At 35.7% G+C, this 16806-nt stretch overlaps 1 protein-coding gene across 2 annotated transcripts in view; it reads right to left on the minus strand.

Annotated features, from left to right (window-relative positions):
- LOC135689734 (uncharacterized) overlaps window positions 1-16806 on the minus strand; it is a 29599-nt gene that overhangs the window by 10785 nt on the left and 2008 nt on the right. Inside the window, exons 2-25 of one of the 2 annotated variants that reach the window (XM_065207060.2) lie at window positions 15870-15977; window positions 15107-15217; window positions 14206-14316; window positions 13723-13839; window positions 13236-13424; window positions 12692-12790; window positions 12142-12252; window positions 11498-11608; window positions 11003-11113; window positions 10593-10703; window positions 10135-10245; window positions 9382-9495; window positions 8416-8529; window positions 7957-8064; window positions 7349-7465; window positions 6643-6759; window positions 5878-5991; window positions 5233-5424; window positions 4430-4543; window positions 3315-3341; window positions 2562-2669; window positions 1815-1922; window positions 957-1316; window positions 101-208 (exon numbers count right to left, since the gene is read on the minus strand). In XM_065207060.2, coding sequence (XP_065063132.2) covers window positions 101-208; window positions 957-1316; window positions 1815-1922; window positions 2562-2669; window positions 3315-3341; window positions 4430-4543; window positions 5233-5424; window positions 5878-5991; window positions 6643-6759; window positions 7349-7465; window positions 7957-8064; window positions 8416-8529; window positions 9382-9495; window positions 10135-10245; window positions 10593-10703; window positions 11003-11113; window positions 11498-11608; window positions 12142-12252; window positions 12692-12790; window positions 13236-13424; window positions 13723-13839; window positions 14206-14316; window positions 15107-15217; window positions 15870-15977 — 2991 coding nt within the window. The remainder of the gene's footprint in view (window positions 1-100; window positions 209-956; window positions 1317-1814; window positions 1923-2561; window positions 2670-3314; window positions 3342-4429; window positions 4544-5232; window positions 5425-5877; window positions 5992-6642; window positions 6760-7348; window positions 7466-7956; window positions 8065-8415; window positions 8530-9381; window positions 9496-10134; window positions 10246-10592; window positions 10704-11002; window positions 11114-11497; window positions 11609-12141; window positions 12253-12691; window positions 12791-13235; window positions 13425-13722; window positions 13840-14205; window positions 14317-15106; window positions 15218-15869; window positions 15978-16806) is intronic. The other variant, XM_065207061.2, reaches the window with a different exon arrangement.

Genomic DNA, 16806 nt, shown 5'->3' on the forward strand with positions numbered 1-16806 from the left:
TATGTCACAGTACGTTGAGCACAATGTCAATTTGCTGATGTTATCTTGTTCGTAATCAGTAATAGTTAAGTTATTGTATTTGTACTAGTGTCGCAGTCACCTTCGCAATGTGGTCCACTGAATTCATTGGTGCAAACGCATTCCGGGGTGTTGTCTGTCCGCATGACACACATGCCATTATGCTGGCATGGTGAAGGTACACATGATTCTGTACAAAAGGGGAAAATGAGAATGTCAAAGTGTTTTGGTCGTCAGATGTCATCTCTATCGTATAAAGGGGTACAGTCACCAACACGTGTTGAGAGAGGAGAGGCCGTCGAAGGGGAGGCTGTTGTCCCTTCTGATAGGTTTTTCCCTAATTACGTCATAGTGCAATGCGTTCTGGTACTTGTAGTTTAACCCGCGAAAATTTGTTAGCTGCTCGGTATATTTCGCCGTATTTTCTAAGATTTGTTTGGCTATTTGAGCAAAGAGCGTCAAATAATTACAGAACTTCGTCCTATCGCCATACAAAACATGAACAAATGTTCGCGGGTTTAATTACAAGTACCAGAATGTATTGCGCAATGACGTAATTAGAGGAAAGGTCTATTGATGGAAAATGAAAAGCAATCATTTGTTATGGAGGGGTAAAAAGTATGCGTTATTAGACCAGTGATATATCCGCCCATTGGCGTTAACTTGGTATCCAGTCTTTTGACCATGGATTGCATATTCAATTGAACATTGATAAATGCAACACAGGATAACAAAAATCATACACGTCGAGGAGTTTTTGACTGTACTAACGAATCACAGGTCGCCCAGGGTCAGGGAAATCTCTCCTACCAAAATGACATCTGTCAATATATGATCCCTATCCTGCTTGGCTACGTCCGCTACTAAAACTGTCAGCTTTTGACTTGAAGATGCAATACTGAGAAGGGCTAGGAAAACAACGTGTTGCTTGGACTTACCGTCCTTCTTTATCATCGCAGTTGATAATGCATTGGTGTTGATGGTGTTCCTCGTAACTCCTTTCGCTGGCAGAGATGCTGGTGGAGCTGGAGCGGCTAGTAGTTGCGGATTGATGGCTGCAACACTAGGGCCCTGCAGCGCTGCAAGTGTCGAAATAACACCAACTTGAGGTTGGAGAAAAGAAGGGGGCCCAAACGAGACGGAGGCTGCACGCGCAGCATTTGAAAGCGAGGGTAAGTTCACGATATTGGAAGGCATGCTACGGCCCGAGCCAGTTGCAGCTGCTGGAGGCATCGGGACGTAGTTATACTGTGCAGTTGGACTCTTCTCTTTCACAGTTGGGTCTGAACGTCTCTTCTCTGTTGGACAAAGGGAAAGAAGAATCAACTTAAAATCTTAAATTATCGAATTTTGGGATCAACAACGTATTGGCAACAAGCTTTAGAGGTTGGAGATGAGAACTGGGTGGCTCGTGATAATAGAAAAGAGGCGAAAAGATAGGTTCTAAACCATCCGAGATTCCATAGGATTTATAATAATACACATTTAAAACGTTAACTTATAATTTCAAAATATAATTACGATATCATCATTTTCTTATATAGTTGTATAAAAGATTTTGTATGATACCCCTCGAGAGGGAAGATGGTATCTAAAATCGAGAGAAACGATGAATTTAAATTCTAGATAAAGTTGCTCTAGATGAATTGGCAATTATAAATACCCAAATATTAGTAAAGTATGGATAACGGCTGGAATTTTGCAACAAATTTTGCAAAATACTAGAACGAAATGTGTAAACTGGACAATTCTGTTTAGTTTGAGAGAGTGAAAAGGAGCAAAGACCGTGCACGTACCTGAGCAATGGGCCCCTGTGTACTCGTGGGTACATTTGCAAAGAGCAATACCGTAATAGGGAACACATAGGCCACCGTTTTCACAAGGATTTGGGGAACAAACGCTCTCTGAAATTCAAAATTAGAATGTGATTATTATTTTGACAATCTGATTGAAAACAGTAGAAAATGAGCCTGTTTTATGAATAAATTCTGAACCAAGAGGCTGCCACTATAGGAATTGCAACTTGTGAAAAAATAAAATTTTGCATGCTAAGTTTCCTTTAGATTATTAAGCAATCAAAAATAATTCTTAGAACTGAAAGATGGATTCAAAAACATTCTTAGAACTGAAAACCAGCCCATAAATTGTCTTTTCCAAATTCTCTAGGCATGGGTGAGCAGAATCTTTTTCCTGATTGTAGACTGTGCTGTCAGCAAGTTTATCACATTTGAAAATGAAAACAGCATACCCATTTTCATTGTTGAAATATGTAAAGGTTGGGGTAAAAAGGGGTTGGGTGACGTATGAACAGGACTTTAACCTACTGAGCGAATGACTGCCAACTGTCTCGCTCAAATGATAGCATGTTCATCTCAAGAGGTTAAATGTCCATCCCAAGAGGCTAGTCAATAGGTGACTAGTAATCCTTATCAAAACTGCCGATATGTTTTGTGGAGGTACTCCATTGTAATACATTGACATTGGGTTAGTTTAAAGGGAAAAGTGCATAGATTTTCCTGCAAGAATCGTAAATAACTACTCACCTTCACAAATAGTGCCAGAGAACCCAATAGGACAGCGGCAGTTATATGAACCATCTGTTTCAATACAGGTGCCTCCATTTGTGCAAGGGTTTGATGTACACCATCGAGCTGCAATAAAATCAGGGTTACATTAGTACGATATTTGCATCGATACTTCCTGGCATTCATAGCAATAGGTAAAACTTGTAATATCAAAAAATTATACAGCCAGAAACGATATCAAAATAAATTTCATACACAGCATTAAATGAAATTCAAGAATTAAATGAAACGAAAATCAAAGCCATCCGTGAGTTAAAAAGCGTCTTGCAAAATTTTTCCAAATGGCAAAAATAAATTTCTTTGCGTTAAGAATGACTAAAAAGACGTGTCTCTAAATAACGTTAAGTGATTAAAATTTTTGAGAATATATTTATAAATCAAATTGGTAAATCAAGTTGTTTGCAATCCTCACTTGACAACCCAGTAACAAGTGGTGTTTTGTGTAAAAACAAAAAAATATAGCAAAATAGTTTTAGTAAGGTTAATAGGTGAAACAGAATGAAATTTGTATTTCAAGGTACAAAACAGACTGAAAAAGTTGCCAGGAAAATCGAAGAAGGCATTTCTTATACTTTTGCAACGCATGCCCTGGAAAAAATCAAAGATGTTTTCTTCCTGTTCTTACGTTAGTCAAGGAACAAGGGTCAAGAAACTCATAAAACAAGGAACAAGAACTAGCGAAGAGCTGTCCGTTGCCAGTATCCGGCTTACCTTCTGCCTTTGCTTTGGCTTTGGAATCTGAATGAAGAATGAAAAAAATTAGGATCATGTGCATGCACTTCATGATCAACCCAGTGATTTCCATCGGTGCCTGAGTTTAACTGAGTTCTGCCTGATTCAAGTGCAAAAACCTGGACCCAGGACAGAAACAGCGTCTTCTGATGGTTTGTGATACATTGCATAAACTATTATTAAAAGTTTGTTGCACATGTAAGCAAAGTACTCCTTTAAACGATGCTGTTTCATCAAAAACCCAACAATGCGTCAAACAAATAATTAAAGAAATCATTAATGGTTTGGACGAAATCAAGTAATAACACAATTTGCTTATGTGTAATCAATGATTTCCATGGGTTTCAACAATCTCTCATTGAATAGCGAGCGAATTGAAAGGGGAAGTGTTTACTGAGTTGCTCAATGAAGCGACTGCTGCTCATACGGTTATCGGCTTCGAATATATGACATGTTATGCTAAGGAAGTCAGACCCATTGTGTCTATGCAACAGGTGACTGAACATGAGACAAAGACATTGAAGAATATGAATTTTTTCATTGACTTCATAGATACAGCTTTATAACATTTTTGACGATAGCAAATTTTTCTCTATCGCAAACTCCTTTAAACAAAATATATCTAAAGCCTTAATGGTGCAACTAATGAATCTCAAAGAAATAAAAAAATAGACAAAGTGAAGAGTGTTTATTCTGTTTAGACTGTCATATTAAGTCACTTTAAAAGTTTTTTCTATATGCAGAATGGAAAAAGAATCTTGTCAGAAAAGCTTTTTAAGATTGACGAAAAGAGATGAGGTCCTAGTTCTGCCGCAAACCTAGGCTTCAATGTTATCATGAAATAAGATGCTATTTGCCTTCATGAAATGTTTGTGGGAGACAAAGGGTACTGGGTGACATTTATTTCGCGATATCTCTTCCATAGCATGTATATTTCAATAAATCAATGATAAAACAGGAAATTATTCTCAAAATTTTACGTTTCCAAGAAATTTTGATTCCATGGCAATTAATGAAGAGCTGGTAGTTAACGAAGAACTTTTCTACGTTACATAAAATGAAAAAATCTATAAAGACGCATGTTAGTTTCATACCTCCACAGTATTTTCCTGAGAAATCTTTGCTACATAAACATGAAAATCCGCCGTTTGAATTTTCCGAGCAAGTCCCACCATTTAAGCATGGGTTTGAAAAGCAAGGGTCAAAATCTAGAAAGAATATTCGAAGAGGAATTGAGGATCAAAATGACAATAAAAATCCTTTATCAGCACAATTTGACAGAAAAAGAAATTAAGAAAAATTAAATCCGTTATTCTAGAGCAAGTTTATATTTATATTAGTAGATGGCATTAATAAAGTTGAAATATATTAAATAGATGTTTGATATTTATAATGCATATATGTTGCAATGGACAATACATTATGATCGATCTGAATGATAAATAAAAATTTTGACAAAGGTAAAAGTGCTGCAACACATCAACATCTCATGGTTCTCTTTTAATAACCTGGTTCTTAAAGATAATATACACTTTTTTAGACTTGATTTATTATTTGAGATTTACAAAGTCTTTCGACACTATCATCATTTGCATGTGGCAATTAAAGATTGCTGTCAGCAGTTAAAATAATTTTGCTTGGAGCTTCTTTCCCTAAAAATATAAATTAACTAAATAAAATGTGGCGCTGACTGTTCTAGTGCCGTATCAATATTATGTACTTTTTATTACTTTTATCATTGGCTTAACTTGATCCACATACAAATCAAAACATTCAATTTGTTCTGCAATCAAACAGACTTAAACGAAATTTTAAAATTTGCTAATAAATGAATCTCAATACTTTGCTAGACATTCTTGTTACACCTGGAATTGATATAAGTGCCTGTTTTACAAACCTTCACAATTTCTACCGCGCCACCCATTGTGACACGCGCACTCGAATCCCTCGTCATTCACTACAATGCACTTGCCCTCGTGTTTACATGGGTTTGGTGTGCATAAGTTCTTGACGCATTGATAACTCTCTTCGTCTGTTTGTATGCAATGGCTGCCGAAACGACAAGGGTTTGGAGAACAGAGATCGATTTCTGAAAAATGCAAACAAAAGCTTTATTTTATGTTTCGTTTTTGAAGTTCTAGGAAAATAACATTAGGTGTTGTAACAATCATTTGCAAACGTTTTTCTGTTAACTGTGTCCATCAGAGAATTCAGTTTTCAGATTTCTAATCACACCCAGTTAAGAATATAACAATCGAATTATGTTTTATTAGATAGAAATAGACAAAAACTGTTTATAAAGCATATATGGTGAGTTTAAACAAGTAACTCAAGTAACTGGTGAGTTCTGGTGAGTTCGAATCGCCAACACATATGAACTAAAAGTGAGAGACGATCTAAAAAACTTTAGAATATACATTTATATTACCGAGGTTTTGATGACCAAATTTTAGTCAATCAACGAATCGAATGAAATAGCTTGGTGTTTCAATAACTTGGCAGCTTGTTGTTTAACTAAATTCCATAACAAAAATAGCCTTACTGTCGCATTTTATTCCTTTGAATCCCTGTGTGCAGTTGCATTTGAATGCATTTTTGCCATCGTTCAGACAGATACTATTGTGCTCACATGGGTTGGGGTAGCAAGGGTCATGATCTGTAGAAATAGAAAGCATTGAAAAAACTATTGATATTATTAATATTATCGTGTTATTTAGAATGATGGCACAAATTATCTATACGCAAAGGTTTATTTGGTGTATCAATGATAGCCAATGGTTACTGTTTGATAAAGAACTAATTCCGTCCCTTCTTGTTCTGTAGGATTCATCACTAGCAGAAGGCATTAGATTGAAGAAAAGTATTACGCAACAATAGCATAATTAGATGTCTATACCAGAAATGCTTAATGGTTGAGCTAAAACATATCACAGCTGAGAAGAACATATGTTAACATTTTTACTAAGATATGTGGCGGAAAACACTGGTTTAAAAGTTTTCTATAGTTGAGAAAGTCCAAGTTATATTTTCAGAACGAAGAAAAAGGAGGATTCAGGCCTTTAAATGTAGCATTCTAAGATATGATCATAATAATTTCTTTTACTTTTGACAACCAGCTAATATTGTAATGATTAACTTAAATACAGGACAACGTAAGAGCTGAAACTTAGGACAAATGCATGACAGAATTAATGAAGGGACAATGCTTCTATTTGAAGAGCCATTAGAAAAATCGTATTTTGATTGGGAATATGACAATTTCAACACGCTCTGATTTTGAGGTAACTTCGATTAGAGAAAGACCCACCTCCGCAGCGAGAGCCCATCCATCCTTGCTGACATTTGCATTGATAACCTGATCCTATAATTGTTTCACTGCAAGAACCAGAATTGAGACATGGTGACGGGTTGCACGGATCTTTCACTGCAAAAAGATATCACATATTTACACACAACAACGTAGATTAAAACAAAACCAGTTCCAGCATAAAACACTCAGAAATACAAAAAAATCTGCATTGGTTGAAAATCAGCTTTTGAAATGCTTGTGTACACATTTGTGTTTGGATTTGGAACACAAATCTTGCAATGGTTCATAGCCTATTCCAAGGGAAACTAGCTGCGGGGGCAAACCTTTGTTTATATAAAGAGCAGGACAATAGCCTTTTGTTTAAAACAATGGAAAGTCATTAGGGCTGTGGGAGCAATTGCCACCTCAGTATGTTAAATAGGCCCTGCAATTGTCTCCCTTGTATATACACATATATATTATTTTGAACTTGGCCTTGACGGCTGAAACTTGGATGCTTCATGCACATGATCAATGAAGATTTGAAAACCTCAGTGCATTTGAAACGCGAATTTTTAACTATTGCCATTCCAATGTTCCTAAATGCGACATTTCCTGTCAATCTAAAAGATTACTCGGAGGTTCACGCCTTTTTCATTGTCGATAGATTGATGAGTTCAGTTGTATTTAAAGACAAAATTCAAAACTTAGAAACTATACATACAATCGCAAACTTGTCCTTTGTACCCAACCGGACACTGACAAACATAGCCCACTCCACCATTTATTTCTTGGCAAGATGCACCGTGTTGACAAGGATTAGGTGTGCAGCGATCAATGTCTGGAACAAGAGAAATATAATCTATTTAGCCGAGAAGAGAGTATAAAAATACATACATGTCTACTTTTCAGTTTTGATCAGCATTTTTAACTCGGGAGTTGCACTGGGAAAGTTTGAGGGAGTCCGGGGTTAGGTACGTATTAGTAAGATTGCCATCAGTATCATTAGGTACGTATCAAGCAAATGAAAGGCACCATAAGATTACAGGTACCAAGAGACTAATAAACATAGTCTGTATCAGATCACATATATAAGAGCAGGCCTTGCAAAGATTTTTCGTGAACTCAATGCTCAATGAATTCAAGGCCGTCATTAAAGAATTATCAATGGTTCTGAATAAAACATGAGATACTGAAAAGGTCAAAAAGACTGCAATTGAGCGGTACTAAGAAAGAGAATATTTGTTTGTGCATTTAAAATTGACATATACTTTGCAAAAACTGGATATAAGATAAAAATTCAATGAAAGCAAAGCGGTAGTGAGTATTAACCTAAGCAAACTGGTCCTCGGAATCCAAGAGTGCAGTTACAAACATATCCTCCATTGATCTCTGCGCAGACGCCATGATTACACGGGTTGGGGTGGCAAGGGTCTGGCTCTAGAAAGTAATAAAAATCATGCAATGGATTAATACCAAATACATTATCATCTTTGAAGTACCTCTAATGAGTCTCAGAAAATCAAGTTTCTTTATTCTTTAGAAAAGTGAGATTAAAAATTGGAAAAGTGGAAAAATATTGGGAAGAAACAAGTAAAATTGAAAAGAGAATAATTTTATTGCCCAGTTTATTGCCAACATTCTCCTTTTTGAAATGTGTAAGCGAATGAACATCTTTATCTCCAACAAATGTTATTTTTGAAGCTTTTGTTGCCGACAAAAAGTAGTCACTAAGTACTACAGTTCTTTCAAGTAAGGTAGGACTTTGCTTGAAAATGAAAAAAACCGTACCTGCGCATGTCAAGCCACGGAAACCTTCCTTGCATCCGCACGAGAACCCTCCATTTGGGTTGTTGGTGCAAATACCGTCGCTTTTGCAAGGGTTAGGCTGGCATTCATCGATTTCTAAGAAAGCAAAAGGGTTGCTATTAATTCTTGTGCTGTCTTGTGTCATCTTGCATTTCTGTTGTATTTTGATGTTCTTATAATACTGTGTTGTGTCGTACTTGACTATGCTTTAGTGTTTTGGGAATATGATGCATTGTCCATGAAATGCTGTACCCTTTTATTCCGTTTAAATGCAGCGAAAATTGAGACTGGAGATCGGGATTCTGATTCTGAAAATGCTTAAAGACCTGATTGCAATTCTTATTCAACAAAATTCGACCCCATTTCAGAGGTGGATTGGGATTGTGATCCCATATTCATGGATGGCCGTAAAAACACAACAGATTCCGAATCTCGATACTAATGGATTGCAATCCAGGTTTTGTTCCTTTAAATTAGTTTCCATAATGCAAACCTGCGGTTGTTGAAAGGAGCTTATTTCGGATATATAAAAAAGAAAGAATTGCTACTATTTTATTTAGAAAACTTCTGCTATCAAAATATCAAACTTATGAAATAAAATTTTGATAAAACTTTACCAACCTGCCATAATACCTATCATGTTTTAGTTTAAAACAAGTTATCCAAGAGTTATCTTGCTAGAATCATTATTGCTTTGTTTAAATCAAGCTTTTCGGCTAACGGCCTAAGATAGATACCTCAATACATTTTTTGGGTCGTGTATATTTTAGTCGAATTATACAGAATATTTGTACAACTGTAAAAAACAAATAAAACCGAAAAGTGAGCTTGGAATTTAAAATAAAACAAGAAGAAATTTTCAAAATCTTCAGATTAAATGTTAAAAAATATGATGTAATTCTTAGTTGTCGATACGTTTCCATCATCGAATGCTAAAACAAGACTTACGCTCGCAATGAGGACCGGCAAATCCCAATGTACACGAGCATTTATAGCCTCCATGAGGCCGCATTTCACACTTGCCTCCGTTCATACAAGGCTTCTCAATACATTCGTTGAAAACTGAAAAGAGATATGCAATTATTTTAATTGCTTCCAATATAGAAATAATTAAGTAAAGACGATTTAGGCGAAGCAAGATAAACAAAACCAGGGCACCTGTATCGAAATGCACAAAACTGGCTATAATAATCGTAAGAATAAATGAAAAGACTAAAAAATAAAACTTAACGATAGATCAAAGATATCATAATGGCTACTTCTTTGAGAAAAGCCGAAGAGCCAAATACAGGAGGCAAAAGGATAACTTTATTCTTCCAAAGCATACGCCAGACTTTAATTATGATGCTCAATTGAAGAAACACTCCATCCTGTTAAACTATGACACCAAGATTAAAAGAAGCGTTTTGAACAAGCCTAAGAAGATCTTATGAATGCAAAATAACCTTTGTCGAGACCTATAGAGATTTGAATAACTCAGATGCGATGCAGGACATCCGGAAAGGATCTAACAGCAAAATCCTGGTAAAATCAAAGCATAAAAATCTTCTTAAAATACCAATAGAGCAGAAGGATGTGCTAGTAGAAATGTCTACACAAAATTTGCATTTTTTGATTTTATTGATTTTATTTATTTATTTTTAAATTCTATGTCGACTCAAGATTTTGCATTAACGTCGTTCTAGAATTGTTTTGACATACCTTCACACGTGTCTCCAATAAAATGTTCAGTACAAGTGCACTTGAAGCTGTTTCCTTTGTTTTGGCACGAGCCTCCGTTGCGGCAAGGACTGCTTGCACAGTAGTTTTGAACTACGGAAAATAAGAGTTTGTCCAAGTTGTTTAACATTGGTGCAAAAAAACCTTGCAAAAAATTTTCAATAACATGTAACTAGTAACAATGAACTTTAATGCGTTAAGATCCTCAATCTCCTCTTTTATGTACCTCTGCTTGAAATTTGCAAACTGTATCACGAAAAGATTGTTTGCAAATTTCAAGTAGAATTACTAATCAATTTGATTCACGTGTTAATTTGATAAATGAGGAATTTATGATTGAAGATCTTGTCAATTGTATATAGTTCAAGTGATCATATCAAATTTGGAGTTTTTTTCACCTATTGGTGATAAAAGGTTTCTAGTCTTCAACTTTTGCTTACCTTCACAAGAGTTTCCAGTGAATCCCTTCCCACATAAACATTTGAAGCTGTCAGGTACCTCAACACACTGACCGCTGTTTCTGCATGGATTCGAATTACAGTACAGCTTTTCTGTTAAAGAAATCAAAATTGTTTATAAAATAATAATTATATTTGAATAATCTGCTAAGAGACTAAATTGGAGATTGCAAAAACCTAATTTTCGTGCTCTTTATAAACTTCATTAGCATTTTTGCAGCCTTAATGCTGGTAAAAAAATCGTCTAGTACCACGTAAAAAACCCATCACAAATTCAAAATTTAGATTGTAAGACCATTATCCATTGGTCAGCTTTCCGACTTGATAGAAAATGAAAAAATTAGCATACAGTTTGATTCCATCGAATTCTATTAACTTATTAAGTCACTTACTTTCACAGTTTTTGCCACTGAAGCTGTTTGGACAATCACACTGGAATCCACTGGAATATCCAAAGCACGTGCCACCATTTTGACAAGGATTTGGAAAACAGAAGTTGAAATCTGAAAATGTAAACAGAATTTAGACAAATAATGTATGAAAAACCTTCAACTTATAATTTAGTAGTCATATGGTTCTTGAGTTCAATGGTGCAATTGGTTTTAACAAATGATTTTTAAGTTATCAGCTTTCTTTGCCGCTTCGCAATGCAGCCGCCTCCCGTTGTATGAATAACTACAACCCGTTGAAATTCATTTGCTCGTTAGAATTGAAAAACCAATTGGCGCATCGGCTTCAGAAGCATAAACAACCAGTATAAAATAAGATTTCTTCTTATCACCAAGTAACTAGGTCATATACATCCTACACAAAAACTGCATTCTAACATCCGGCATATTGACACCATACTTCTCAAAATATTCAAGTATCAGTTTTAATTAACACACCTTCACATTGTTTGCCTTTATAAGTCTTTGGGCATTCACATTGATATGTATCACGTAGGTCTTTGCATGAACCACCATGAAGACAAGGGTTTGGACTGCAATGGTCGACACCTGAGCACAACGTATGAATTCAGTTAGGTTTTCTGTTGCAAATAGATCTCTTTTGGAATTAAACCAAGTACGTGATAAAGAATGAATGAATTTACAACGCTTCATTTCACACAAAAAATTGATTTGGCAAAGGTTCAAATAATACAAGATGTTGAATCATGTTTAATGGACGACTGCAAAAGTCGAGCTTTAACCTTTGAAATATTAATTCAGAAATTGGAGCTTTCCTCCACTTTTTCATGCTCTTTTGAAATTTTGCAGGCTTATCAAACCAGCTCCTTTTAGAAGCTATATATCTTGGTGGCGTAATTTTTTTAGAATATCTCATATAAAATCTAAAGTTCCATCAGTTTGAATACAAGGAACTGCACTATTTAGACAGACATAAGCATGAAAAAGGATACTTCAATAAAAAAGAGCAACAAAAATCTTCCAGCCATGTCAAATACACAAAGAACGTATAAGAAAGAGAACCGCAAACTAAATTGAAAACTTATTGGTATTTGCTTTTTACGGATTAAAGATGATATTACCTTCACATCGAAGTCCTTTGTAGCCATCTTCGCACTTACACTTGAAAGATCCTATTTCTTCAATGCAAAGTCCGCCATGCATGCAAGTATCGTCATTGCACTGTGTGTGCTCTTAAGAATAAACAATATCGCGCAATTAAACGATAGACAGAGCATTAACTGTGATGATGCACAAATATGCTACAAAGAGACCAGTGATCCCGGTCTAATTTCGAGGAAACTTATGCATTTTCAAAAACAAAATAAAGGAAATAGCTTTGATATTTCTTTTAATATACACCCCCTCCCCATTTATCCGATAGGCTATACTGTTTATCTAAGTCCACATTAACCTTCACTTTAAAAAAAGAAGAAAGAACAAGAAAAAGGGATTGTTTGATACAATTATTAATTTTCAGGCTGTTCTTTACACTGTCAATTGGTGCGACTCTTCTGGATTTTGAAAAAAAGGCCTAAAATATTTGTCATTCTTAAACTTTGTGTTTAGAAGTCAAACTGAAATAAAATACCAAAAAATACTATATCATGTATGAATAGTTGTGTAAATTACTTTCGCACTGATCTCCAGCGTAGCCAGCTTTACAGATGCACTTTGACTGCAGCCCTTGTGTCACACAAAATCCGTTGTTTTCACACTTGCATGTTTTTTCTGCAAGAAAAGCAAGTCACTAATGAACTCCTTATGTGGAAATTAGCATCTTCAATAAATTTTTAATTGACTAGGTATAGTAATTGTGTACCCTTAATACTTTAATAGATTTTAAAGTAATTTAAAAGAAAGCAAAAATAAAAGAAACATGAAAGATACAGTATTAATACAGTATGAAAGAGAGATTTATTGAAGGGACATTATTGTTTGAGTACAGGAGGAGACAAAACATTGTTCATTAGACAAGGGCATAAGCTTTCCCCCTCTAGCCCTTTAAGGAAATTAATAGTTACGGTCCTGAGTATATGATAGCGCATTCTCTTTAGAGTTTTACGTAGGTCGATTTGAGAACTGTGGATCCAGCAAAAGTTTAGTTTCTGTGTATGCTCCTTTAGGGCTCTTTTTGAAGTAATATTTTCAATAAATGTAAACCACAGTAGGATACCTTCACAAAGAACTCCTTTGTATTCAGAGATACAGGCACACTTGAATCCACGCTCTGTCGTAGGATCTGGCCTGCATAGACCGTCGTTCATGCACGGATTGTTCAAACACGCCATTAAAGACGGCGAAGGAACGGCGATGTCGCTTCTTTGGTTTCCGTTTATCGTTCTCTCTCCTGGAAATCCGAAACCTGTAAAATAAACAATTATGTACTATCACCGAAGCACTTGCAGATCCAAAATCAGTCAAAGTCCTCAACAGCATAATTAACGGTCTATTTTAAAGAATTATATAAGAGCCGAATTTTTTGCAGAGCTTTGCTAAAAGTTTCAATTTTAAGCGGTGCTTTAATGTGAATATTTTTTGCTTGCATCAAATTGTGATGCCTAAATGATACCAAAAAGTAGAAATGATGCATAAATAGCATTAGTTTGATAGAAATTTGAATCTCTAAAAACTTTTAAAGCAGAGAAGGGACAAGTACTCACTGTCACATGTTTTTCCACTGTATCCTTGCAGACAAACACACTGGAAGCTGGAACTTCCTCCCACTATGCAGTGAGCGTTGTTCAAACAAGGGTTAGGATTGCAAGCACTTCTTCTGACTGGCGTAGAGATAGGAGAAACAAGGATTAGATACAAGCGCATCAAATGAATTAAGGTCATGATGATCGATAGAACTGCAAAATAATTTGCGCATCCAAAGAAACTAAGAGAGAAAAAAGTTCTAGGATCAGTAACAGATAAACATAAAAATTGAAGTTAGATATGACAACAAACAATTCGATATCTTTCAAAAGAAAGTGAAAGAAAAATACATATTGTGTGAACAAAACCATGATATAATAATGGGTGGTCCTTGCTACATCTAGTGACATTCGGCGCAACGAAACTCGGAAATCGAAGATTCGTTGAAAAGAATTTAGCTTGGATTCATAATCACATGCAATCATAAATTTGCATAAATTTACCTTCGCATGATTTTCCTTGGAACCCTTGACCACATGTACATACGTAGCCATCGGGAGATTCATTACAGATGCCATCATTCATGCAGGGGTTTGGTAAGCAGTAATTTTTCTCTGTACCAAAAAAATTTGAAGACAATCAAGAACCTATTTAAATTGACTTTAAGTGTATAAGAGTCTCAATTCTGGCAGTGTGAATTGCAAAAGGCATAAAAAAGTTAATACCAACAACAACCTCAGCGTCACGTCGTAGTAATCTTACTCTGTGGTCGGGAATATGCAAAGGATTAAATAGAATGGAGAAGAAATAAACGGGGACCGTCCAAATCTAAAAATTCAATAAACAGAGGATCTTCAAAAACGGGGGGAATTGATGCAAAAAGCAGGTTGAAAAAATGGCAGTGAATGAAAGAAATCCTGAAAAAACAATCAGGGGATCATTTATTCCCATCCTCTGAGTAGCTGTCTGAATTTAAACGGAAATTTGTTGACGACTTTGAAATTTTTGCTGTGTTAAGTGTCACGGGGGGGGGGGGGGGGGGGGCAGGAGGATTCTCCAGTTTAAGTTTCAATTATCCAGTATAGTTTTCGGGCGGGGCTCACCAAAAATCAAGCATCTTTCAAAAATAAGGAAAATGAAGAGACTTTTTTCTACATGGTTTGTGTTTGTTGCAACTATTTATCTTGAAAGTCAGTATAGCAAATTGCATCTGCCTGAGGTTGAAGGACAATAGGTGATCTACGTTAGGCGTGGCGCTCTGTTTATGTTACGTTGTACATGGTAGACCATGAGGGGGGAAAGAGTGTGTCGAAACTGACAAAGACCCGAGTCACCAAAGATACAATGCTTCTTAATTGAGATAGTAATAAAGACATGAAAGTGCATATGCAATGTAATTGATACCTGCGCATCTTCTGCCTTTAAATCCAACTGCGCAGGTGCACTCGAATCCTGTCACGGTTTCCGTACAATGTCCTTCGTTGTGACAAGGGCTTGGGTAGCAGCGATTTCGGACTGCAACGAATCAAACGTTATACATAATTACACTTCAAAAATTTTGGATAGGGTTGTAAAAGAGTTGGATAAGATGTAAGAAAAGCAAAGGGTAGAGTGAATACCCCTTTAAACGATGTAGAAGACATTTTGTCCTGGACCAACTAAAAAACAGAAAAGAAGGCAATCGCCATTTCTTGTAGACACAGAATACGATAACATGAATTTTAGGGGTACCAAAAATAAAGTGATAACAGAAACTCAATTGTAAGATCCATTATTGTTAATCATTAATGAAGAGGCCAGATGTCTAAATAATTACATTAGTGAATATCATAAAGATAACCTTCATTATAAAGGCAATCATCATTTTTGAACCGAGGAATTATTCGCTGATTTGCCAATTGTTTGGTTTACGACCAATCAATAAATACTATTTAGAGGTGATAAAACTTTGCAAGCCTAGCTTATCAAATCCAATTTTTTGGAGAGGTCGAAGATATTATATCATGCCATCGGTAGAGCAGAATCCTATGAACGTATCGTACAAAGCATATGTTGAAATCTATTGCACAAATAACACCATTTAGAGAAAAATATAAATGAACCTCTACAAAGCTAGCTCATTATAAAATTCACCAAGTATTTGTCTAGTTTTAAAAAAACGTCCTACCAGTGCAGTGCTTTCCTTTGAATCTCCGGGTACAAACACACTCATATCGGCCATTTTCCTTCGGTCGACAAATGCCGTCATTTTTACATGGTCTTGCCGAACAGGGATCTACGTAGAAGAATGTTTATATATGTCACGGATTTGTAAAATATCACGGACGTAAATACAGGGACACGGGGAGCTCCGTCAAATTGATAGGGGGCGAACCGAAATAGCAAGCATACTAACAGCATTTCGAAAAAGATGCAAAAATCTTGGACTTACCCACTTTGGTTACTGCTTAAACTTGGTTAGAGGTGAACGATAAGTAAAATTAGGAATACGATTGATTAACAAATCATTGGGCAGGAAAATAAGGAAATGAATCCACATGTTATAAACAAGCAGTTTGAAGCATCGCATTTGATGTTATCATTTTAGCAGCAAATGAGGAAACAACTTCGACTCTTCTTCCGACCAAGAGAAATATTAGCTTAAAAGAGCTTCTTTTAAAGATAACGAAAATAAGGACATTCAATGACAACAAAAAAGGAAATGCTTTGCAAATAAACTGGAATAGATGGATACTTTCCTCATGAAAATTAGAACAGAGTCTCGAGAAAAAGGCTACAGTAACCATTGGCATAATTGTAAGGCAAATTTTATGAAGAAAATAATGGAATCATCTTTGCAACAAAAGCTTTTAAATGTGCGATAAAATGACACGAAATTTGAAGTGTGATTGTATATCTTATCTTATTTGTGTGCACCCAAATATAAAGTTTATAATTTCGATGTAAGGTTATCATCTTGTAGATGAGGCGAATAATGAAGTCATAATGCGCGAAGATTCTTGACATTATGGGCCAAACTAGAAAAAAAAATTACGAACAAAGCGTAATCAAATCTGCACTTGGAATTATCTTCAAAGATAACCTTTAAAGACCCAGTGAGCATG

The sequence above is a fragment of the Rhopilema esculentum genome, chromosome 5 (assembly GCF_057945365.1).
Source record: "Rhopilema esculentum isolate cy_ngs chromosome 5, ASM5794536v1, whole genome shotgun sequence".
Lineage (NCBI taxonomy): Eukaryota > Metazoa > Cnidaria > Scyphozoa > Rhizostomeae > Rhizostomatidae > Rhopilema > Rhopilema esculentum.